The sequence below is a fragment of the Erigeron canadensis genome, chromosome 4 (genome assembly GCF_010389155.1).
Source record: "Erigeron canadensis isolate Cc75 chromosome 4, C_canadensis_v1, whole genome shotgun sequence".
In the NCBI taxonomy this organism is placed as follows: Eukaryota; Viridiplantae; Streptophyta; class Magnoliopsida; order Asterales; family Asteraceae; genus Erigeron; species Erigeron canadensis.
This window is the reverse complement of record NC_057764.1, coordinates 35,970,420-35,995,355: the sequence shown is the minus strand read 5'-3', so window position 1 is coordinate 35,995,355 and position 24,936 is coordinate 35,970,420. Positions and strand designations below refer to the sequence as shown.

The 24,936-nt window shown below is 33.6% G+C and overlaps 1 protein-coding gene and 1 long non-coding RNA gene across 2 annotated transcripts; both read left to right on the top strand.

The window, feature by feature from the left end:
• The first annotated feature begins 15,630 nt into the window (after window positions 1–15,630).
• On the top strand, window positions 15,631–21,186 carry LOC122595106 (acetyl-CoA acetyltransferase, cytosolic 1-like). Its single transcript, XM_043767418.1, has 14 exons — window positions 15,631–15,696; window positions 16,145–16,239; window positions 17,118–17,216; window positions 17,319–17,492; window positions 17,615–17,720; window positions 18,523–18,661; window positions 18,969–19,046; window positions 19,127–19,192; window positions 19,666–19,751; window positions 20,093–20,192; window positions 20,305–20,415; window positions 20,497–20,538; window positions 20,716–20,802; window positions 20,932–21,186. The coding sequence occupies exons 2-14, from the start codon at window positions 16,191–16,193 to the stop codon at window positions 21,019–21,021; spliced, it is 1,227 nt and encodes a 408-aa protein (XP_043623353.1). The 5' UTR covers window positions 15,631–15,696; window positions 16,145–16,190; the 3' UTR covers window positions 21,022–21,186.
• A 1,431-nt stretch (window positions 21,187–22,617) lies between these two features.
• LOC122596759 lies at window positions 22,618–23,990 on the top strand. The gene is made up of 2 exons (XR_006323374.1): window positions 22,618–22,918; window positions 23,908–23,990. It is a non-coding gene; the product is annotated as an uncharacterized LOC122596759 (long non-coding RNA).
• The last annotated feature ends 946 nt before the right edge of the window (window positions 23,991–24,936 follow it).

The following is a 24,936-nucleotide window of genomic DNA, read 5'->3' as shown; positions in this document are numbered from 1 at the left end:
AACCAATCTTCCCAAACATAAGAATTCTTTCTATCCCGGTTGTGAACCCATAGATACGAACAATAAATGATAGCATGAAATATATCCATACTGTTTTCTTGCGAGTTATTATGAAAAACATCGTTTCTCGCTTTCCAAATATACCATCACGAGGTGTATAAACTAGCTTCAAGTCTTTTTCGATTCTTACTAGACATATTCAAAGTATCACACCATTTGAGAATGTCATCTGGTGGAGAATTAGGAATAGCCAACCGAGTCCAATTTTTAAAGAAGAGTCATAACTTCTTTCGCCACCTTGCACCGATTAAAGAGATGATTAATGGTTTCAATACCTGACTGACATTGCCCGCATCGAAAGCTTGTTACGTCGATACCTCTGGCAAAAAGGTTCACATTTGTTGGAATGCAATTTCTTCTCAATCTCCAAATAAAGGTGTTGACTTTCTTGGGGACAAGAGAGTTCCATTTGGTTTTCAAGTTAGCATCAGTAGGAAGAAAATGTTGATCAATCGACTTATGAATTTGGTCAATAGAGAAACTGTTCTTCCCATTATAACTCCAGCACCATTTATCTTGATCCTCACTAACCAAGTCGCTTTGTAACTTGCTTATAAGTAGATTAAGTTGTTCAACTTCACGAGCAGTCTAAAGGCCTGCGCCATTTCCAACTCCAACCCAAAGCTTTTTGGCGGTCACTAACAACAAGATCTTCCGGTCCTTCCTCTTCCTTCGATCTACATGTTGCCATCCATTGTTGTCATCTGTGTCTTCGATCTCTTCTCCCATTTTCTTGGAATTGTTGTCGCCGCCATTAAGGTTTGTCGCCATATTAAGTCCCGTTATGTGAATAATAGCCAAGAACCATGAACAGAAAATTTTCATATTTTGACATGATAGCATCAACTAACTTCTCACAAAATAGAGGTCATAGATAACCCGAACATGGTTTTAAATCATTCTTGATCATGGCTAATAGCCTAATATATATGATGAAAAAAGTTTATAAATCGTGTAATAATATTATATATAGTTGAAGAAATATGATAACATATTAACATGAGACATAATTTGAATACTTGAACAGTTGAACTCCACTCTTATTTATAAAATTTTATGACTTGTCCGTAAATATCAAGTGCACCACGAGACTTCATATAAGGCGTACAGAACAACACATGGTTGAAAATTTTGCACACCACCACTAGGTCTAAACTACTGGATGCTTCGGGACTTCGGGTTAAAAAGCCCGGTTAATCTACAAAACCATTTAAGTTTTTTTATTTAATTATTTATTGTCGATATACTTCTTTTAATTTGAAATCTATTTTTATAGAAAATTGTAATTTCACTTTACGATGATTGTAGCTTCAATAGCCAAGTATCTCATACCTTTTATGATTGTCACATATATGATGATTGTTGTAACTTTGTGATCAAAAGAATTGGAACAAAATCTTGACACTAAAAAAAAGGTGGGCAAACGGCAAAAGGACATCAAAACCTTATCAAATATCAATATGAGATACACGGAGATCATCTTTTCATAAACTTTATATAGTTTCATTCGTACCATATATACTTGGAAGGTTTCTTTAGAACTATCATAGAGAATCGACTTTTGGCTTTTTTGTTTTCTAAATATCGTACGTAGTTCTAGATGATGTATCCGCTACCTCACAGGATAATCCTAACCCAGGATGACACCCAGGAAGACTGTGGACTAAGGAAATACACAGGATATCACGGAGGTTGCACGCAGCCTGAGCTAAAGAAGATAAGAACGAGAAGGATATTATCGTATCGTTTCCCTAAATAGAGGAAATTGTTGCTAAAGATAAGGGAACCAAAACCGCGTACTCCACGAAGAACCACTATAAAAGTGGAGGAACAAGATGAGAAGATCATCATGGGGGAAAACCTTAAAAACCTCAAACACATATCAATAGGCGTACAAAAACTCCTACCACTAAATCACTTAACCTAATTGGCTGTACAAACAGTTCCAATTTATTAGTATACAACTATACATTATAACTTATTTTCATAGCCTCATGGGGTTATCACATACGACATAAGACAGGACACTAAGATTATTTTCAAAGGTGCAATTTTCACGTACAACTAAACTGTAGACTTTTTCTCTTATAAAATATATATTACGGTTAGTACTTTAGCTAAAAGTAAATGTTCACATCTTACAGTTGGGTTATATAACTATTATCAAACAAATCACAAAGCATGCAACGGAAGACAAGATCTATGTAGTTTAATTAATTAACCAAAGTATAGAATATGTACCTTATAATGGAGAGATTAAAGCGAGAAAAAGGTTTAAATTAACCTCTCTACGATTGCACACACAACATTGGAATGTATGTATGCTAGCACTTGATACGAACTTACAAACCCGTTGTAACTATCCCTCTTAGTCGAAATCCCATGATCCGAAACCACTAGAAGTCAACTAATGAAACCATATAATTAATGTACATATTAATTATACATATATATGGTTCTATGGTGAATTTCGTACGGCACAAAACAAACAAAATCCCTTTGGTTCGGTTGTGTTCGACCGAAAGGAAAAGAGAGAGAAAAAGGAGGTTTTTTCTTGTGTGAATGAATCATAAAAACTCTTAGATTTAAGGCTTTATTTATAAGGAGATATTAGGACATAATGACTTGGTGATCAAGTCAAATTAAGGCCTCTAATTGTGCCTTCAAAACCGCCCCCCCCCCCACCCCACCCCCCTATGGATTTAGAGCCCAACTCTAATTTCCATATTTCATATTTTAATCCTCCTAATTAATTTAAATACAATTAACCTTTTAAATTATTTAAATTAATCATTTCGTGATCTAATTAATAAATTACATTTAATATATTAATTAATTATAATTACATTCACGTTGAGGTGTGACCCCGTAGGCTTAAATACTTTTCGGACATACGTTCATTTTACGTGATCATATTCCAACAGCTCCCACTTGAGCTCGTAATGAATGAAGGTAATAACATTGGTTAGCGTCTAGCAACACGCCAATGCTCCCGAAACATTTAAGTATATTTTTAAACGGTTAAGGCATTTATTATCCCTTTGTTCTAGATACCTTGTTAAATATGAATATGGATCAAGGTCATTTCATAATTTAACGATTATGTTTCTCATTCAATAACTAATTAATGATTACCAAATATAATCGAGAACAATCTGGATTTATTTGGGCACGACCATGCAAACATCTTAATTAGTCAAATGAGGGCGCCAATGGTATCATGCTTCAACTTTTAAATTGAAGGAACAAATCCTGTATTGACTACACGTGTCAGTCATCATACTTCACGACGCTTTCTGAAAATAGCCTTTTATGTACCCCCTTATTTAGGTGAGTTAGAACTACGTCTAGTAAGTGCGATTCATACATGCTGACCTACTTGTATCTCAAGTCAAAGGATCAATAAAAGTAACCATTTACGAATTTCACTTAATGACGACGATCCATAAAGTGATAATCCGTTAGTGGGGTAGTCCGATATACATCCGCTATGGATATCATGTGAGTTTGGTGGGAACCATCCATTACATATTCCAAGAATATAACCAATCACTCACATTTGTCTTAGTTTAATTATATTCCCATATAATTAATCGACAATGGACAATTTAGAATATTTAATAATATATAAAATATTAAATAAAATATTCAAGGATTAAACATGCAAATATAGGACACATTTTAATATTGAATGAAATCAAACATATCAAGTACTTTATTTCATTATGGAAAATATAAATTGTTTAACATCCATTATCCAAATACCGAACAACAGATTTACATGAAATAACTAGCTAATTTAAGTCCTATGCCCTCGGCATGCCTTTCAAGCTTGGCCCTAGACAAAGCTTTTGTGAAAGGATCAGCTAAGTTAAAATCTGTGTGAACTTTGAGCAAATTGATCTCCCCTAGTTCGATTTGCTCACGAACATAGTGATATCGTTTAGCATAATGTCTGGCACCTTTCTGAACTCCGGGTTCGTTGGCAATGATTAATGCACCAGTATTATCACAGTACATATCATTGGGTAAGTCACTCGAGGGGATCACGTCAAGCCCGCTAGTGAACTTCCTTATCCAGACTGCTTCCATTGCGGCTTCTGAGGCGGCAATGTACTCAGACTCTGTTGTAGACACGACGACTGTGGTTTTTAGCTCATAGCATTCCACCGTGCCTTCATTTAAATAATGAAGACGTATCCCGACTGATATTTTGAATCATTTTTATCAGTCTGAAATCCAACATCACAATTTCTATTACCATTTGAATTTTTGATCGGGATTTCAACCATACACCAAGAATAATTCTTTAGTAGCACACATGTACTTAAGAATATTCTTTACAGCAATTCAATTATCCTATCCAGGATTTTGCTGATAGTGGCTAACTATATTTCGTGCGAACGCAATACCAGGTCTAGTGCATCTTATCGCTTACATAATAGATCCTATAGCCGAAGCATAAAGGATTTTTCGCATACGCTCCACCTCATTAGGTGTAGAAGCACTGTTCATGCTAGATAAATTAAGTCTTTCTTGCATGGGAACGAAACCATGCTCAGAATTCTCAATCTTGAAATGCTTCAAGATTCTAATCAATATAAGCACTTTGACTTAAACTAAACAACCGCTTTGATCTATCTCGTTAGATCTTGATTCCAAGAATAAATGCCGCTTCTCCTAAATCTTTCATGGCTAAACACTTTCCAAGATGGGATTTAACATCTTGCAACATTGGAATGTGTTTTCCTATTATCAATATGTCATCGACATATAAGATAAGTTAAATAACATTACTCCCACTAGCTTTGCGATATACACATGGCTCATCGGGATTTTGAACAAAACCAAACTTTTGATTTCTTCATCAAACCGTTTATTCCAACTTCTTGATGCTTGCTTTAGTCCATAAATGGACCTTTGAAGCTTGCATACTTTGTTGGGATGTTTCGGATCAATAAAACATTCTGGTTGATCCATATAGACTTCTTAATCCAAGTAACCATTTAAGAAGGCAGTCTTAACATCCATTTGCCATATCTCAAAGTCATAGTACGCTGGTATGGCTAAGAGAATCCTAATAGCTCTAATGTCCGCGACTGGAGAAAAGGTTTCATCATAATCAACACTGAAACGTTGAGTATAACCTTTCGCCACGAGACGAGCTTTATAGGTGTGTACATTTCCACCCATGTCAGTCTTCTTTTTGAAGATCCACTTACACCCAACAGTTTCAGCATTTTGTGGAAGATCAACCAAGCTCCAGACTTGATTGTCATTCATAGATTTCATTTCCACCTTCGTAGCTTCAAGCCATTTGTCAGATTTCGGATCTGATAATGCAGCTTTGAAATTCGGAGGCTCATCGAGATCTCCAACAACGTCTTCTTCTACCATCAGACATAGTCTTTCGATGGGACGTCTAGTCCTTTCGAACCTACGAAGTGGAATCGCTTCATTATCATCGACTTGGGGTTCATCATTTTGAACATTCCCCCCCCCCCCAAGTTGATGATTGCTAGTATCTTCAGAAGGTGACACATCTTCCTCTTGAGTCGCATCAAGTTCTACAACCCTCCCACTGTTCTCTTGAACTAATTTCTTTTCAAATAATTCAGCATATCGAGCAACACGAACAGTGTTTTTGGCGGGATCATAGAAGTCGTAACCCATCGTTTCCTTAGGGTATCCGACAAAGATGCACTTAGTAGTTCTGGGTTCAAGTTTGTCAAGCGTATCACGCTTCACAAGTGCCTCACATCCCCAGACTCTTAAGTAAGACAAATTAGGGACATCTCCATGCCATAATTCATACGGTGTCTTGTCAACCTTCTTGGTTGGAACCATATTGAGAATGCTTATAGCAGTCTCTAGAGCATAACCCCAAAACGAAAATGGGAAAGTTGTACGGGTCATCATTAATCTTACCATGTCTAGCAAGGTTCGATTTTTCCTTTCAGATACTCCATTATGCTGAGGAGTATGTGGAGGAGTAAGCTGTTGGACAATTCCACATGCTTTAAGATAATCCTTAAACTCTTGGCTTAAGTATTCACCACCTCGATCCGAACGAAGAATCTTGATGGTTTTACCGAGTTGATTTTCTACTTCATTTTTAAACTCTTTAAATGTTTCAAAGACTTCATGTTTATGTTTAAGCAAGTAAACATAACCATAACGACTGAAATCATTAATAGAATAATGAAGTAGTTAGCATATTTCCTTGACACATGCCTAAATGGGCCACATACATCGGAATGTATTAGTCCAAGTAGTTCCTTAATCCTCTCCAGTTTTATGCGGAAAAGATATACTTGTCATCTTTCCGAAAATACAAGATATGCATTTGTAAAATGATTCATCATTTGATTGTAAGATCCTTTCACGTTGAAGTTTTTTAATGCTTTTCTTGCTAATGGTAATTCGAAAGACACGCATTTATCAAACGATTCATCATTTGATTTGTAACATATCTTCACATTGAAGACTGTTAATGCGTTTCTTGCTAATGATAATGCCAAAGACACGCTTTGATCAAATGATTCATCATTTCATTTGTAAGATATCTTCACATTGAAGTCTTTAAATGCGTTTCTTGACAAAAATTAAACAAGATGACCATGTCAAAGATATAGTCCAAGTTAACTTGACTCTTTTGCTATTGAATTATCATTTGAATCTCATCAACACTTATAATTCAGTTAAGAAGATACTTGAAGAACTGGTTAAACCAACTTGCTTCTTCTTCTTGTTCAACTCAGCTAGATACTTAGGACAATTCCTCTTTCAGTGTCTCACTTTAGCATAGTGATGACAAGACTGGTCTTTAGCCATATGCTCCTTTTTCCAAAGGGTCTTTTAAGGTTTTGAGACTAAACACTTTGTTTTCTCTTACCTAAGTTCTTGCCTTTAGCTTTACGGTTGTTTTGCTTTCTAAACCATTCCCCCCTTGATCATAAGAACTTGGGGTATCTCAGATTTCTTTGGAAGGTTTTCTTCATACTCAATCAACTTGATATGAAGTCCAACTATGCTATGCAAATTTGTAATTGTCTCTTATGCCTATAAGAATTTGCAAAAGAAATGCATAGTTTTAACCTTTCCATAATTGCTCAAAGTGACTCTTCATCTTGAGTACATGAGCACTTACCGATTTTCCATACTCGTGTTCAGGCTATGGAGTGACTCAATCAACTCAAGTAACTCAACTCCAACTTGTTTTCCGTACATAGACTTGAGTTATTTGATCATATCACACGGATTTTGCAATCCGAATTGCTTTTTGAAGTTGAAGAGACATGCTTCTAGCATCAAATAAGCAACCTCAATATGTCTATTGTACCGAGTAGTTTATGCTTCCAACTGCAAAGCAGTGGCATTCGCATCAGGAATAGCGGTATCTGAGTTTCAAATGACATCGGTTTTCTTTTCAACTCTTAGAACAATTCTCTATTGACAAAACAGTCATTGAAATTGGTTTCAGAAAGTTTTCTCTTTCTAGCATCGACCTGAAAGCCGATTGGTGTATGTTTTGTGAAGGATTTGTTGCCTTTTACAAAACATATTCAAGTTCAATTATCGGTATTTTCGATAATAAATCCTTAAGAAAATAATTACCCAATGTTTACAAAATAAACAATTAATTTCATTAAGGCTAGGATCCAATTGACATGCAACCATTTCATTAGTTGATCTGCTAAAAATAATTGCACTCAAAAGGTAAGTGACGAGCAATAATTGCATTACAAGTGCAATTCGTAGAAAGTATGGGACCTACGTAAGACACTCGATTCATCAAGTGTTCCTTTTGTAGTCATGTTTTGTCCCATCTTTTGTCACGGGTCAAGGTCTCACCGCTTAACTCGCTTTAAGTCGTCTAACTAAGAACGTGCAAAATTGACCACCACTGTGTACCAGTGAATGGGTTTCGCCATGTAATCGCCATTTCACCACTGTGTACCGGTGAGTAAAACAACAACCCCATGTGTCCTTGAAAAATTGGATGGCAAATGACTTAAGTTTATTGGGTCATTCAATTTGATATGTGATCAAAAAGTTATGTTTCAAAGATTCATGCATATCTTCTAAAAATAATATTTAATAAAATCATTTTTATAGTCTTAACAACATAAGAGAGCTCGGTAGCTCCATTTGAATGCACAAAGAAGCGCAAGGGCAAAGGTTTGCGATGGACGCAATTAAAAACCCGCCCTTTTAGAAGGCTAACGCACTCCGACTTATACCTCTCTTAGAGTTTGTTCAAATGGGTGAGCCGGTGTATCTCAAGGTTGTAAGACTCCAATTTTATTAAAAAATCTCTATTTCGATATTGCTTAGTCAAGTTTATATTTTCTCAAAAAACAATTTTACATCACAATTTATATCACAATAAATATGCAAAATTATAAACTATAACTATTAAGCATGCAACGAGTTTCGGTAGGCTACCTTAAACATGTCACTATGGTCTTATTATGTCCAAATCAGCTCCCCCTTCAAAGAAGAGAACCACATGCATCAAGTTGCCTTGATTGCTGATATGTCGTATTTTAGACCCATTTCCCACAATGAATATAGTTGTTTTAGCATGGTTTATAAGTCTTTTTGTATACATTTGGTGCGTTTATGGTATTTGTTAGTGTTTCAGGCTACTGACAGGTGTTTAAGCGTAAATCTGGAGAAAACGACATTATTTAGGTGAAATAAGTGCTAACGGATGATTCCTGGAGTGTTTGGATGAAGATAGAAGAAAGTCAACGAAAGTCAAAGCTGAAAAGTGGGGAGTTGCCCCGCAACTGGAAAACAGAGGAGAATCGTTGCCCCGCAACACCTTCAGCTTTAAATCATTGGACGTCAACAAGTCAACGTGAAGCTGGACCTCGTTGCCCCACAACTAGGTCCGAATCTGGGCAAATTTTTGGAAACTTATAAATAGCTTGCTTAATCATTCCAAAACCCTATTCCATATTTTCCAGCCGCTTTTGGATCAAAAAGGAGACCTTTCATCAGTTCTTCTACTTTTGAAGATCAAGATTACGATTGGATTTATTTCGTTCATTGTTTTCATTTATCATCATTCGGTAACAATGAATTCCTTCATTTTGATTTGTTATTTCATATTTAATATGAGTGGCTAATCGCCCTTTCATCCATCTTGATGGAGTGAGACATTATGTAGGGATTGCACAATATTTATTAATTCAAGTGATTTGATTTAACATTTTGTCGCGAACTTAATCTATTAATTCTTTGTTATTCAATTATTGATTGCGGATAATTTGTATTCATTGCTTAGTGACGACTAGGATTTGGGTATAAGTTATTTTGATTGCTTGGTTAGAAGCAATTGGTTCTATGACGGGTACGGTAGAGGGTAATTAATATTTGATAAGAATTAACAGGTTGATGGTTGGGTACAATCAATAGGCAAAATTGTTATCTGAAATGACCAAAACCATTGTTAAACTAGAGAAGTTATAAAAAGGCGTCTCGGGGTACCGGTCTTAATAATGAAACTAGTTTATACAAGAGAGTTGAATAAGTTGTTAACTTGACGGGTACGGGGTTGGCGATTAATTTGAGTCTCGGTCATTTAATCACTAAATTGAATTTGAACTTCATCAAACGTGCAATCTTAACATTTTGTCGAGCGAAATCAAGATGGGTGATCTTTAAATTATTGTTTTCAACAACAAACTTCTCTTCCGATTAATCCTTTGGGATTACTGACTTTTCAAACTAACTACTTGCAACGTGGCAATTCGGTCACAAAACCCCCATATTTTACTTGAATCATTTAATGTTTACAATTGCTTATTTAAGTCCTTGCGAACGATCTCGGCTTACCAGTTTTAACTATACTGTATGCGATCAGGTACACTGCCTGTGAGTGTGTAGTAGTCAGTCTTTCGGTAAATCGTGTTTATAAATTTAAAGCTAGATTTCGCACATCAATTGCGTAAGCCTTAAACATACATAACATAATCAATTATCATATAAACACATAGTTGCTCACTGAAATTTCCAGTAGCTTCACGACCTGTTTATCCCTAGAAGATGGCCGAACTGGGATTAGCTCAGAACTACAAAGTTGTAGCCCTATGAGTCTAGTATCTACTGTCCAAAGCCCGACCTCTAACTCATTACGGATTAAAAGATATGAATTCTTTAGTGAACTGTCGCAAAGCAGAAAAATCACACGAAAAATTCACCTTGTCACACAATTAATAATCCAATTATCTAGCATAATTAACCCTAATAATCAAGATTTCATATCAATATATCTAAATAAGAATCATGAATAATTTGCATGAAAAATTCATGATTTTTACTTCTTTTTAAACATTAAAATTAAAGGTACAAGTGTACAACACATAAACATGCAATTTATCACATAAACATGTTTAATTAATCAAAACTTGGATTAAGAACCCTAAAAACAAATTTTTTTTTATTTTTTAGATAAATTTTCGAACCTATATATATATATATATATATATATTTAATATTACCTTTTTCAATTTAAATAATGTAATTAAATTATAAAAACAATTTAAATATATAAATATATATATACTGCACCTTTACCAAAAAAAACTCATACACTGCACCTTCATCTCTGAGGCTCTCCGCTCACACGTCACGGCTACATCATTGTTATTGTCATTGATCGATACTAATATCATACTACGAGTATAATATTTTTATATATCTTATGACATTACAATGTGAAAATTTTATGTATACTATTGAAATTTAATATATAAATTAGTTTTTTATTCGTGAAGTTTTTATCTTACACTGATAGAACTTAAACATTGAAAAAGTATCAAAGTGTAACTCGTCAGAGTAAGATCAAATGTTCCACAGTTGATTGGAACTGGACATGTTTGTGCACCATTCATCAATCATCAGCATGTGAGAGTGAGATATGATGAGTCATGAGACTGGTTTCTATATGAAAGTTGGATTAAATCATATTTCTTTTCTGGACCCAAAATATGGTCTGGGCTGTCACTACTAGGCCCGAAGCCTGTCTAGTTAATGTACGTATTTCACTATTTGTCATCCATTTTTGTCCAACTTCAAATCTATTCGATCAGCATCATCTATGTATTTATTTATTTTTAATTTCAACAAGATGTCAAAGACTTAAAGTTATTATCTCCTTGTTGTCCCTATAGATGGGTTTAGACAATATATGTCACCGATAGAGTATCACATTATACTAAAGTACCGTCTCGTGATCCCCTTATATCCTATTAATGAGATATGTCTTATTTGTCTTGGATTCCTTTGGGGAGCATGCGCTTCACTTTAAAGAGCTCCCGGGGTTCAAATACAGACACGATTTGGTTAAGGATGTTCTCTTTAACATTTTTAGGCGGGCTGAGATTTCTGCTAAGAAAGAAGCGCCGGTGAATTTTTTGACTGACCCGTTGGAAGCTAAGGGAGATCTACTCTTAGACCTGCTGACATTTACTATCCACTTGTGGGCTTAGGGTGCAGCTTCACAGCTAGTCTTACCGCTTTAAAAGTTGTCTCATGCAAAGTGGCCAAACACGAGAAGGCGTGTCTTGACAACCAACACATATTTATACCCTTTGCATTTGATACCTTTGGATTTCTTGCACCTGAGGCCGTCGAGCTACTTGGAAGGGTCTAACGGGTCATGCATAGTAATGTCATGATGCCACGATCGATGAATATAGTTTTTAAACGTCTTAGTTTTGCTATATAAAAAGGAGTGGCGGCGCAGCTTGTTGCCCATTTGCTTTTTATTTCTATGTAAATTACTATATTTATCAAGTTTTTTTAAGATAACAAAAATAACCAATTAATTTTGTTGCTTCAATATAATCTTAATACACACGGATATGATGATATCCCGATTGTAAGTCAATAAGTCTAATTTTGAAAAGTAATGCAATCCTTGCAGTTCATCGAAAAAGTCGTCAATTCTGGGAAAAAAGATATTGATTCCTCACCGTATCTTTTAACTAGCTAATTGCTAATATTTGAATATGGTATTAACATAACACTAATATTACATAATTAAATGTGAACAGTAACTTTTGTCTTTATACGGATTTTACGTATATATATATATATTTGATTTTCGGTTTATAAAACATACAGAGGTTTTGAAGAAGTGGCCTGGGTGTCACTTTAGATATGGGAGGTCATGGGTTCGAATGTTCTCCTTTTCCCAATCTTTAAATTTGTATGCTTCTTTTTCAGATTTTAAAAATTACACTTTGTACCTCTGTTTTTTGGTTTCCAAACACCTAACCTCCTTATCCTTTTCTTGTTTTTTGATTTCAGATTCAAAATATTGCATGTTCCCCTTTTATTCTTTTGTTTATTTCTTTTGCTCTTTGTTTTGCTTTTTAAACATTTTTTTTCCTATTTTTTAAAATTATAAATTTTTTTTTTTTTGATGTTTTGTATTATTTTTTTAATTTTTATATACTTTTTTATTTTTCTTTAAACATCTATTTTGTAACTTTATGGTGTTATTTGTGTGTATTTTATATCTATATTTTTTTAACATTATCTACTTTTTAAATGTATTCGTGTTATATATATCTTTTTGACTTTTATTCTAATCTCCTTTTTAAGTGTTTTTTTCTTTAGCTTGATAGTTGTTTTTTAGCTTTCCGCTTTTTCTTGAGTAAAAACTAAAAAGGGCATTATGAACCACCTAGTTATCTATAAACTAAAAGGAATAAAACTATCGAGCAACATGATATATACCAACATTACAAGAACAAGTAGTCTTGTTCACAGCCCAAAACACAAGAGACTCGTTTTCCTCCTTTTGGTGGCCCACATTTTTAACATCTTTCATCAACCTTTATTAATTGATGTTTGCAACAATACGTACTTCAAGTCTTTAAGAAACATATCTTTCAAAAAAAAAAAGTCTTCAAGTAACATAAATTAATTAATCATTCAATATTGTTGTTTGGTTGCTCAAAACAATTTTAGACAACTACTAAAAAGACCTCAAAATACAAAGACTTGCATTCCTGTATTAATTTTTAATACAACACTTGTCTTAAAGTCATGCTCTAGATAAGTTTAGACTATAACGACAACCATAATTATTAATTAGATCTTGTATGATTCATTCACATACGTAAATGAAATTTCTATAAGGAAAATATCTCATGTGAGAAAACCAAGTCATTTGTAAGTTGTAACCAAGTCAACACTGAATGGATAATACAAGCTTTTTGATTGATTTAAAACATACACATTCTTAAAAAAAATAATAATAATAAAGGAAATGCTAAATACAGCCCTAAGAGTTGTATTTAACGTGCATAAAAACACTTGTACCTTCCATATTAAAAGTTCACCCCCTAATTTTCATGGTAAATGTACAAATAATTTATGCACCTTAAATACAACCCTAGCAAACCCCAAAAAATAATTAACTAGTGTACGAGATCATTAGTTAGTATACATTAAGAAACTGAAACTTTCATAATATACAGAAATATGCATTAATGATTTGTATAAAAATGATAGTTATTTGATTAAAACTCAAACTTTCATAAATTACAAAAAATATGCATTAATCTATACTATAAAAGAAATAACCCATTTTATTTATGGAAGTGTTGAAAATATGTAATATTTTCACTTAGCACCCCTTAAAATATTTCCACATACACTACCCCATAACATTAATGATTAATTTATACTACCAATCCTTTATTCTTTAATATATTTTCATTAGCCATTTACATCAATTATCCACGCCACTCGACGTCGTCTCCACCACCAACACTCGGCCCTCACTACAACGGCATTGTCACGACCACCGCCGCATTGCGCGAGTAACGTGCTAGTGTTTATATAAAAATGATAGTTATTTGATTAACTTAATGATCATTAAATGTTAAATTTTGATTATTTATTAAATGTACATATAGTAAACAATGTCTTGGAGCATTAGTTAGCTTATCTGTTCTTTAAAAAGGTATAGTATAATGTATGATAGTTTTAGAAGACCATTTTAAGATGAGTTATATAATAAGTGCGAAAAAGTATATCAAACTTTTTATATGCTAAATACTATATGAGTATCCGTGCGTTGTAGTGATTCTTATAATAAAAAAAAACCTTGATGATTAAGTGTAATTGATTTTAGGAATTAGGGCTTGGATTTAATGGGTTCGCCGAATAAAGGGTTTCGCCGACAAAGGTTTTAAGATGACGGGGTGTTGGTGATTGATGGTGTTTGAAGATGAAGATTGCCGAGATGGTGGTCGACAGGGTTTGATGGCGTCGTCTACGAACGAGATGGTGGTCGACGAGGCTTTTCCAATGGCTATGGATGCGTGGATGACTTTTTTTGGTGGCGTGTTGGTGATTGAGTGTGTGTTTGTCTAATGATGTATGTATATGGGTAGTTTTTTTTTGTTTGTTAGGATACAAGGGAGAGGTAGATTTGGATGTAAATAAGTTAAGTTGGGGCATTTTTGGAAGGAAAAAAACTGAATGTTTTAATTGAAAAATAGTTTTAATTTTGAGTAAAGAAGTTATGATAAATCATGATTTTTTTTCTTGTAGTAAATCATTAAAAGTCTTAGCGTGAGTATCGTGCTAGTTTTAATATTGTTATTTGGTGTATGTTATTGACTTAATTCTAAAGATAATTTAATTATGTTTAAGTGTGTGTTATGAGTTTACCTAATTGAAATATCATTCCATTAAACACGAAAAACTAAATAAAAACTTGAAATAAAATATATCAATACAAAAGTAAGTATTGGACAATTGGGTCAAAACTTAATCTAAGATAATAAAGTATTATTTTTTAAAAAATTGTTATCGTATATACTGTATAACAATCTACCAATAAACTAAAACAGGATTGACATGTTCTTGAAACGACACGTGGTGTAATCCTTGATCGATATGTGTCTTTTTATTTTATTTATCTTGTTAATTAGCTTTTTTTAGTTGTATATAAACTCAATTTCCTTATTAGACTTAGAATCAAATTCTAACTCTTGTCTTATTAATACAAGACATATCATAACCTTATTTGATTGGTCGTTTTCTCATTAATAGATTGTCTTTTTTATTTCTTAATTCTCCGGCTCCTATTACTTATATTAATTATAATAATTTATTAACATGAAGACTTAAAAGATATGAGTATACGATCCGAAATCACAAGGCTATTTGTCATCGTCCACTATGCCTACAAGTTCTGATTTTAGTGGGGTTCTAAAAATTTAAGGTAAATCTAAAATTCTTACTAAACATATATTATATTTATCATTAATGTTTATTATAATTTAACTTCGTTCATAAATTTACTTTAACCATAATTTATTTCACACTCATGAATCGTATATGAGATATACTCGAATTTTTTTATAATGTATATATAGTTATCGTATATCGTATAATTACCAAAAAAAAAATAAAATAAGGGTGTGATCTACATCTAGTACCAATCTACCGCCCACACAGCCTTGTATTATACGCCCACATTCTGACTCTGCATCTATATATATATAATACAACCAACTGTCCTGACTCCTGAGTTCGTCTTTCAAAAAAACACATACGTACATCACTTCCCTGTACGTTTTTCATTTCATATACCCAAAGGTACGTTTTTCCTTTTTGTTTTGTATACTATGTAGAGATCCATTGTCTTCTTCGGTTAACTGCGTATTTGACTCAAGTGTATCCGACCCAACACTATTTCTCGACCCTTTTTTTTCCCGACACCCCTTAAAATATATTTTGACTTACAGAAATTCTAGCTAGACATGAGACATTACTGTACTAGACTTCTGACCACCAGGCAGAAGTTAAGTAGTCTTATGTTATGTCCCATTAACCTATAGGTTGAATCTTCAAGTGACTTTTGGTAAATACGTGTCGAATTTATTTAGTTGTCTTTTTATAAATATATAAAAATTTTTAATTAAACTGTTGATTTTATTATGTCTATATGACAGTTGTTACATGCATTGCAACCTATATGATGTGGCTTTATGTTTTTGGTGTTAAATTAAGCTTACGTATAAATGTTTTTTTAATGGATGAACAGATACTTTTTTTTTATATATATATTTGCGTATATTTGTGGATATATAATGGCTCCAGCTGCTGCAACAAATGGGTCAGATTCGATCAAACCTAGAGGTATTGTTTTTCTTTCTTTTTTAAAGTTCTAATAAGTCTATATTGTGTTGGACGTATGTGTGTATCAGTGTATGTATGTTCTTTATTTTTATAAATATTGGAAATGTATGGAATATTTTATTTGATGGATTCAAGATGTGATTCCTGTTTTTTTTATTCATCCGAAGAACTTTTTTTTTTATTTTTTAATATTAACCCTTGCTGCAGCTTTTTTTTTTTTTTTTTTTTTTTTATAATTAAATAAAGTTAGAATATTGGCCTATTGAGCACAAGTTTTGCTATGTAGATCTATTCATTATTTATATACTGTATATTGTTTTGAGATTTGAATGTTCTCATACCATATTTGATATGTTTGTTGTTAAATGGACTATTAGTTAGAATTATAATGCCTTGTATATAATAATTGAGTTATATCGAATTTATAGTTTGATATTTTACTTTGGAAGAATCTTGGATAACCAAGTTTAAGTTTTTATTGAAGAATTATAAGTTCATAATTGTTGACAATAAGCTGCTTAAGTGGTCTCCAAACAACTGCTCCACTTCCATCAAGGATTGTTTCTAACAAAAGAGTTTCCTTCTTGAATCTCGTGGGAGTTGAACCCATGATACTTTTCAAATGCCACTATATCCAGAATCTAGTAGGCTTCACACCCTAGCCCGTGGGCAATATGAACTTTTGGAGACCAAGTTTGACTAAAAAAGATGAAAAGCTTGATTGATTATGATCAATGGTACATATGACATTACTTTTCGGTCTTTTATATCTCTGAATGCCAGAATTAGGAGTTACTTGCAGTTTAGTGAGGCAATCTCATGATTTTTGTAACATAGATTTTTTTTATAACTTGCACCGTTCTTGGTTTATATTACAGATGTATGTATTGTTGGTGTTGCACGTACACCACTTGGCGGGTTTCTTGGTTCCCTTTCGTCCTTACCAGCCACCAAACTTGGATCCATAGCAATTGAAAGTAAGTTTGATTTCCTATTTTAATAAGGTTTGGACCCTGTTATGTTGTACACTTAATTTATATATTTTAGTTTCTTAACTGCTTCTCATTCAAAATATATAGGTGCTCTAAAGAGGGCAAATGTTGACCCATCACTTGTACAGGAAGTCTATTTTGGAAATGTTCTTGGCGCAAATTTGGGTCAGGGTCCTGCCAGACAAGCAGCATTAGGTGCAGGAATTCCTAATACTGTAGTTAGCACCTCAATTAACAAAGTTTGTGCATCGGGGATGAAAGGTGCACCATCTATTAACTTGTGACTATATGGTTCAAGTTACAATTGTACATTTGTTATTATGAGATTGGATTGTGGGAAATTCCGTAAAAGTATTGTAACATACTCTTTTCGGTAACTGCAGCAACCATGTTGGCAGCACAGAGCATCCAATTAGGCATTAATGATATAGTTGTGTCTGGCGGTATGGACAGCATGTCTAACGTCCCCAAATACATTGTTGAAGCAAGGTTAGTATTACATAGATAGTTGTATTCGTAACTTTTAACAAGCTTCTGAGGGCTTTGTTTAGTTTTAGATTTTAATATTTTAATCAGTATCTATAGTATTTATGGAGTTACTTTACATAATTAATAGTGTTGAGTGTCGAACATTGAGGAGACTCTCTCCCACACTAATGAGTGTCCCTGAACTCGTTTTGTATACACACTTTCTATTTGCCAACATATTACAATATAAGATCCTCATGATATTTAGTGAAGCTCTTATATTGCTTAAACTTTAATTTGGGCATCCAAGCTTCGTCAAATGATGTTCCTGTCATGTATTTCCACTTACTCTATAGCTTCTACTGTTATTTCTTAATTTTCTAAGTGAATCCTTGAATGAGATCTACAAGTTACATACATGGTTTTCGTAACTGTTATATCTCTAAAATGCACGATTTAGCTGAGTATTCTAATAAGGGCTTAAAGAAAAGGATAATGGGGGGGAACCCTAGCCCCGGTACCATAATTGGATACCCATCGACCCACCCCGTATGAGCCATATGATGCCGGTAAAATACCTCCATCCTAATCCCCACATGATCTGGGCACCCCGAAGGATCGAACCCGCGTATTTAAACTTCACATATGGGTCTAGGCTTCATTGGTAACGGGTACCTTAAAGGAATTATTTTTTGTCCCCAGCGGGGATCGAATCTGAGACCTTAAGGTCACCAAGTGCTTGCCTTACCACTAGGCTAATTCCTTGTTGGTAGTATTCTAATAAGGGATTACAAACAAAGGTGAAACTGTTTTTCGATTCCAGGAAAGGATCTAAATTTGGACATGACACTCTTGTTGATGGAATACTGAAAGACGGGTTGTGGGATGTTTTCAATGATTTTAAGATGGGAAATGCTGCTGAAATTTGTGCTGATACTCACAATCTTACAAGAGAGCAACAGGTATAGTACGTATACTTGAAATGGAGCGAAGTAGAACGCAAACTACTTGTTATATATTGTATCAAGTCCAACTCACTTACCTGACAATTGCATGCCATTCTATAAATTGTACTGCGCCGTAATGGTCCCATTTTCTACATAAGATGTAGAAAACAATGTTAAAAACACCAATTCTGTGTATTTCATATTTATACAAACTAAGTTCTAGCTCTCTGGTTTTGTTATTTCTGCTTTCAGTTTTTATAGTACTAATATATGATTTGATTTACATTTGTCATTTTATAACAGTTTTAATTGATAAATGCAGGATGACTTTGCTATTCAAAGCTTTGAGCGTGGTATTGCTGCCAGAGATAGTGGTGCCTTCACATGGGAAATCACTCCTGTAGGTTCTATCTTTACTACAAATTAGATGGTAAACCTCATTGACTCTTGTGCTAATGGGTGATATCTGGTACTGTACAGGTTGAAGTTCCTGGCCCAAGAGGAAAACCATCAACTATCGTTGATAAGGATGACGATTTGGGAAAGGTAAGGTGTTGTAATTTCGTATTTGCTTATGTCACTTGTGCTTTTATGCTTTTTTCTGTCCTTTATCTGTGGTCGAAGTTACTCATTCACATCTGATATTCAAGGTTTAACTGGATGAAGATTAACCTGCACCTCTTGACTTGTAGCTTGACTTCTAGGCCATCCAAATTACTAATTGAATTAAGTAAATTTGAAAATTGTAGTCACGTTCTGGTTGCTCAAAGTTATTTCTTCCTTGCTAATTCAAGTTTTGCAGTGGATTTGACTTTCCAAAAACTGAGAATTTCAAACTGGGAAACGACCAAACAATTCAGACTCTCTGGATTCAGTCGTTTACATCTCTTCAGTTTAGTATAGACTGTATAGTATTAGTAGAGATGTCAATCTGCATCTCTTTTTGCTTTTCTTGCTTTAGTATCTTTTCTTTCACAATCTTTATTTCTCCTAATCTTAGTTGCTCTTACTTTGTTTAGTTTGATCCTGCTAAATTAAGGAAGCTCCGGCCAGCTTTCAAGGAGAATGGTGGCAGTGTTACTGCTGGCAATTCCTCTGGTATCAAGTAAGCCACTGTTTCCTGAGCCTATATATATATATATATGCCTATAAGGCTGTTAGGTATCTAAGCTTAGGTGTAGCATTTATTCATTAAATAAAAAATATTAAAAAATTAGTATGAGAGGGGTTCCACACCTAAGCTTAGGTGCCAGACAACCTTATATTCACTTTACCCTATATATAATATGTTTTTTATCTGTTTCTTAATGATAACTGAATGGAACACTTCAAGATCTAATAAAATACTGAATAATTCTTGTAGCACATAACTGAAAATTTTTATCCATCCAAGTAAATTTAACCCAAGCAAAAAAGTCCAGGTCTTGAATATTTGCTTTATCACAGTGATGGTGCTGCTGCACTAGTGTTGGTCAGTGGGGAGAAGGCACTTGAGCTTGGGTTAAAGGTGATTGCGAAGGTTTCAGGATATGCTGATGCTGAACAGGTAATTTGGTGACATATGGAAAGACGAAACCGTCTAACAAAAAACAATGTGATTATTGATAGGCATCTATGAAACTGTACAAGTAAAAAAGACGTGTCAACTGAATTTGTAGGCACCCGAGTTGTTTACAACTTCCCCAGCCCTTGCTATACCCAAGGCTATTTCAAGAGCAGGACTGGAGGCTTCCCAAATTGATTTCTATGAAATCAATGAAGCATTTGCAGTAAGCATCCCTCCCTCTAATTTTGGCTGATTTAGAATATATACTATTTCCAAATCTTATTATGTCATGTGGAATCTGCAGGCTGTCGCTCTGGCAAACCAAAAATTGCTGAACTTGGATCCAGTGAGTTTGTGACTCTCTCACTCTCTTTCTCTCACAGATGCACAACTGAACACACACATTTCCCTCTTGTGCACACGATACAAACAAAAACACGATGATGCATGAATCACAAACTATCATATTACTTTATTGGTGACAAAAGGATTACTTCAATTATTTTTTGGGCCTACTTTTCAGGCAAAACTTAACGTACATGGTGGTGGCGTGTCACTGGGACATCCTCTAGGCTGCAGTGGTGCCCGCATTATTGTCACATTATTAGGGGTACATTTGCTTACCATTATTTTCCTTCAATACAATGAATCTTATTTAGTTCATTTCAGCTTATATGGCCTTCTGTATGCATATGCCTTAAATAAAATTTTAGTGCTTATAGTCGTGTATGATATACAGGTTTTGAAGCAGAAAGGCGGCAAATATGGAGCAGCCGGTGTATGCAATGGAGGTGGAGGTGCATCTGCTTTTGTCGTAGAACTTGTTTAATCTCGAGGACTTCTTTATCTAAACCAAAATGTTGTGCTAGTTTTTTTTCTTCGTTTTTTTTCCCATTGATTTTTTGTGTTCCCTTTTTTTCCCACCATTAAAGAAGTTATTATGTGTATTTAGAATCTTTCGATTAAGAAGCATAAGTTGGCAGTTGCTTATTAATCGTGCATTGCACTTTTTTCCTATTTGTAAATGAAGAATAATATGGTGAGATGGCTTTTTTAGATAATTTGGTATTTAACAAAACACAGGTATAGAAATCGAGACAAATACAATAAAATTTCCAATCCCAGTTCTTATATATGATGGGTTTGAAAGTATTATTTTCCACCACTAAGGTTGTCTACATGGCCCCTCTTTGATTTCTTTTGATATTTTTAATTATTATAGCTATTATGCTATATTTTATTCTAAACTTTAATATGTAAATAAATTATCATGCCCATTCTTTTCCCTTTCGCTTTTGGCCAAAGTTCATGTTAATGCCTTATACTTGTTTCATAAGGTATTTTAGTAATTACGAGTAGTACTCTAAACTAAAGTCTAAACTATCAAAGGTGCACAATAATAATAATAATAATAATAATAATAATAATAATAATAATAATAATAATAAATTAGTGGGGAGCCGCGATACTAACTGGCCCCTACTCTAGTTATAGGAAAACCAGTCCTACTAAATATATGAGCAGTCGAATGTGTTCTAACATCTTGAGTCACGGAGAACTTTCGGATCCGCTTCAGGATAGTCACGGCATCCTTTTCAAGTTCCCCGAAGAAGAGAATGAGAAGGGAAGAAATCCATAATCAATATCCGCGCACTTAGACTTATATTTGACGTGTTTACGTTGTGCAGCCTCAACCACCACGCTGCCATGCACAAAGTCAACTATACTCTGTCAAATCAACACACACATCAAGCCCTCCATCCCACGAGTAAAGCAACATGTCAGCACAACGTAAGGGGATGTCTCTATTTCTTGTAAAAAGGTTTTTAAAGTTTTAATAATAATAATAATAATAATAATAATAATAATAATAATAATAATAATAATAATAATAATAATAATAATAATAATAATAATAATAACAATAATAATAATGCGCCAAACATATGAAATAGTTACATCAAATAGCATTAGATATTCATCAAAAACAACCACATGCTATCACAAAAATTTGTTTCAACCGATATTGTATTTAACAAAATACAAACAATAGCTAATCAGACAAATTAGCAAACGTCTTGGTTGGCATCTTACACTTTCCACCATCTTTAAGTGAACACGACTTTGCATTAGTAGAGTTTACAATATCACTCGCCTAGTCGCCTTGTGTAGGTAGGTTGTTGCTAATCAGCATGTACATGTACTAGTCGACATGATATTCAGTCATGTCACGGTGTCGCTTGACCTTTATTGTTTTTTGTTATGATATACACTAATGTGTAGGGGGATTGTTGGTCGTTTAACAAAATCCTAAACTTTCAACTCAAAATTTTATATTTAATGGAAAAAAGCATACATATTGTAAGCACAATTTTTGAATTTTTTTTTTCTTTCATTTACTCGAGTGAAGAAGATGATTGTGAAATTGTAACAGGATATGATAATTTGCACTAATAATTTCCAGTTTTCCACGTACTTTTTATTAAGTAAATTAATTAAGCAAACTAAAATATATATATAGAATAGACATCCCACAAGCATCCAGCTGTACAATTTGCTCATCTATGCAAAAAGGGGGAAATATCAAAAAAGTAGGTTTTATTATAAAGAAGAAGATTCTTTCTTCAAAAATCAAAAATCAAAAATCAATTCTCTCCCAACAATTAAACCCACCCTTTCCATACTTCCTTTTTCCCCTTCATCTCCCTTTCCTGATTATCATGGCGGTATGTTCCTTCCTTTCCTTTCCTTTCCTTTCTACAATCATTTTTCACTTTATTATAATATTATGTCATAATCAATTTGTTAAATTCTGTTGGGGTGTTGTTTGATTTCCTTATGTTTTTGTTTGTGTTGTTCATTTGGTGCTATAAATTTGATGTCTTGTTTCTTATGTATATATGTAACATATCTATTATTGTTTTAAGGTTCCCCAAATTGTATTAAGCTTTGAAATGTGTTGTGTTTTGTATGTCAAATGCAAAGTGACTTTTATCTTGTTCCTATCATAATATATATAATATATAATTATATATATAAGACTCTGAAATAAGTGTGAGATAGTTAAGCACTATGTTAGTTTTATGGACTTTTAATGCATCAAAATGATGTTTTTAAGTGTTCTCACCGTTCTTATTTTAAAAGTGTTATCACTGGAGTGTTACCCTATAGATATATATATATCAGTAGTTTGTATAGGTTCTTTAGGGGTTGTGGAAATTTGCACTCAAAACAGTTGCTACAATATAGTACTTGAGTGACAAATTTGAAAGGCAGTTACTTTCCTTGATCATTTCCTTCTTCGCCCTCTACATCTTCATGGGATTGGTAATTAGAGAAAATGAATATGAAAACACATGAATTTTTTTAAGTTTAAGGATGATAGTGATGGACTTTAAGCGTCTCACCTAGTACTTTGTAGCAGTTGTTTTGATAAACGTCACCCTGACTATATCTTTGATGATTTGCCTAATTGTTTCATCTTGGAGAAGCCATATGATACTGTGATAGAATTCATGTCTTTGGTTGGGGTTGTCGTACGGATTCTGGTCTCTTTCGTTTTTGAGTGTTGTATATTATTATAAAAAAAAAAAAAGCAGATGAAGGTCTTATCGCCTTTGACATACTAAGTTTATATCTTTATCACAAATTAGAATAATACTAAGTTTATATCTTTATCACAAATTAGAATAATAATAAGTTTATATCTTTACAGGAAGTTGGACAGCCACTGCCAAAATTTGGTGAATGGGATGTGAATGACCCTGCATCAGCTGAGGGATTTACAGTTATTTTTAACAAGGCTAGGGATGAGAAAAAGACGGGAGGAACAACAGATTCACCAACCAAAAGTGACTCAACACAACGTAAAACTGGGGCAACTAGTTTTGGGAAGCCTCAATCTGTAAGCCATCGTAATCTTTTGTCGTTTTGCTTTTGCAGTATGTCGAATCACTACCCTAGTCGTTGTGTTTCCTTGGATATGTATCTGATTACAAGTTTCTATATTCTGAACTAAATTCTAATGCAACTTACTACTCTTTATTGTGCAGAAGAAATGGTTCTGCTTCAAGGCATGATAAATATATATACATGTGTGTATAACAGAAGAACGTTACTTGTCTTCTTGACTGGACTCGAAACTATATATAGATATTTGTATATGTATGTATTTTCCTGAAGGCTGGATTTTTAGTGATGGTGCTGTGAACTTTTCTCTTATGTTTTGTTTCTTCTTTTTGTCAATAATGTGATTTTGTTTTTTGATGTATCATCATCTAATGCAAAATATATGATGTTTGGCGTTTTATTGTTTACTGTTTATATATCCATATACTTTGTCGGGTTCTACCACTTAACTTGATTTTGCTTTCAATTGTGTAACATATGGAACCATCTTCGATGCAAAGGTACTTTGCAGGGTATCATTTCTGAATAGTATTGTGCCTAAAATATAAACTTAGAATGTTGTGATCTAGAAAAACTGAAATGCATAGACTAATGTCACATTGTAACATCTGAGTGTGAATCTCCATTCACTAATACAACTAATAACCATATACATCAATCTAACCAATAAAAATATGCAAATATCATCAATATAAACTAAATTCACAATAAAAATCAAACAAAGGTCAATAGCTTTTGTAGGTTGATCTAAATTGTGAAAATTGTTGATTGATGATCATTTAATAGTCATGACATCTTTATATAAATCACCTTTGTTGGCTTATTGAAAAGGTTA

What these genes read in the sequence shown, in the direction of transcription:
- LOC122595106 (XM_043767418.1), top strand. Translation starts at nt 16,191, where the DNA reads ATGGCTCCAGCTGCTGCAACAAATGGGTCAGATTCGATCAAACCTAGA. An exon ending in ATCTTACAAGAGAGCAACAG is followed by an intron (nt 18,662 to 18,968) that starts GTATAGTACGTA and finishes TGATAAATGCAG; the next exon opens with GATGACTTTGCTATTCAAAG. An exon ending in GGCAATTCCTCTGGTATCAA is followed by an intron (nt 19,752 to 20,092) that starts GTAAGCCACTGT and finishes GCTTTATCACAG; the next exon opens with TGATGGTGCTGCTGCACTAG.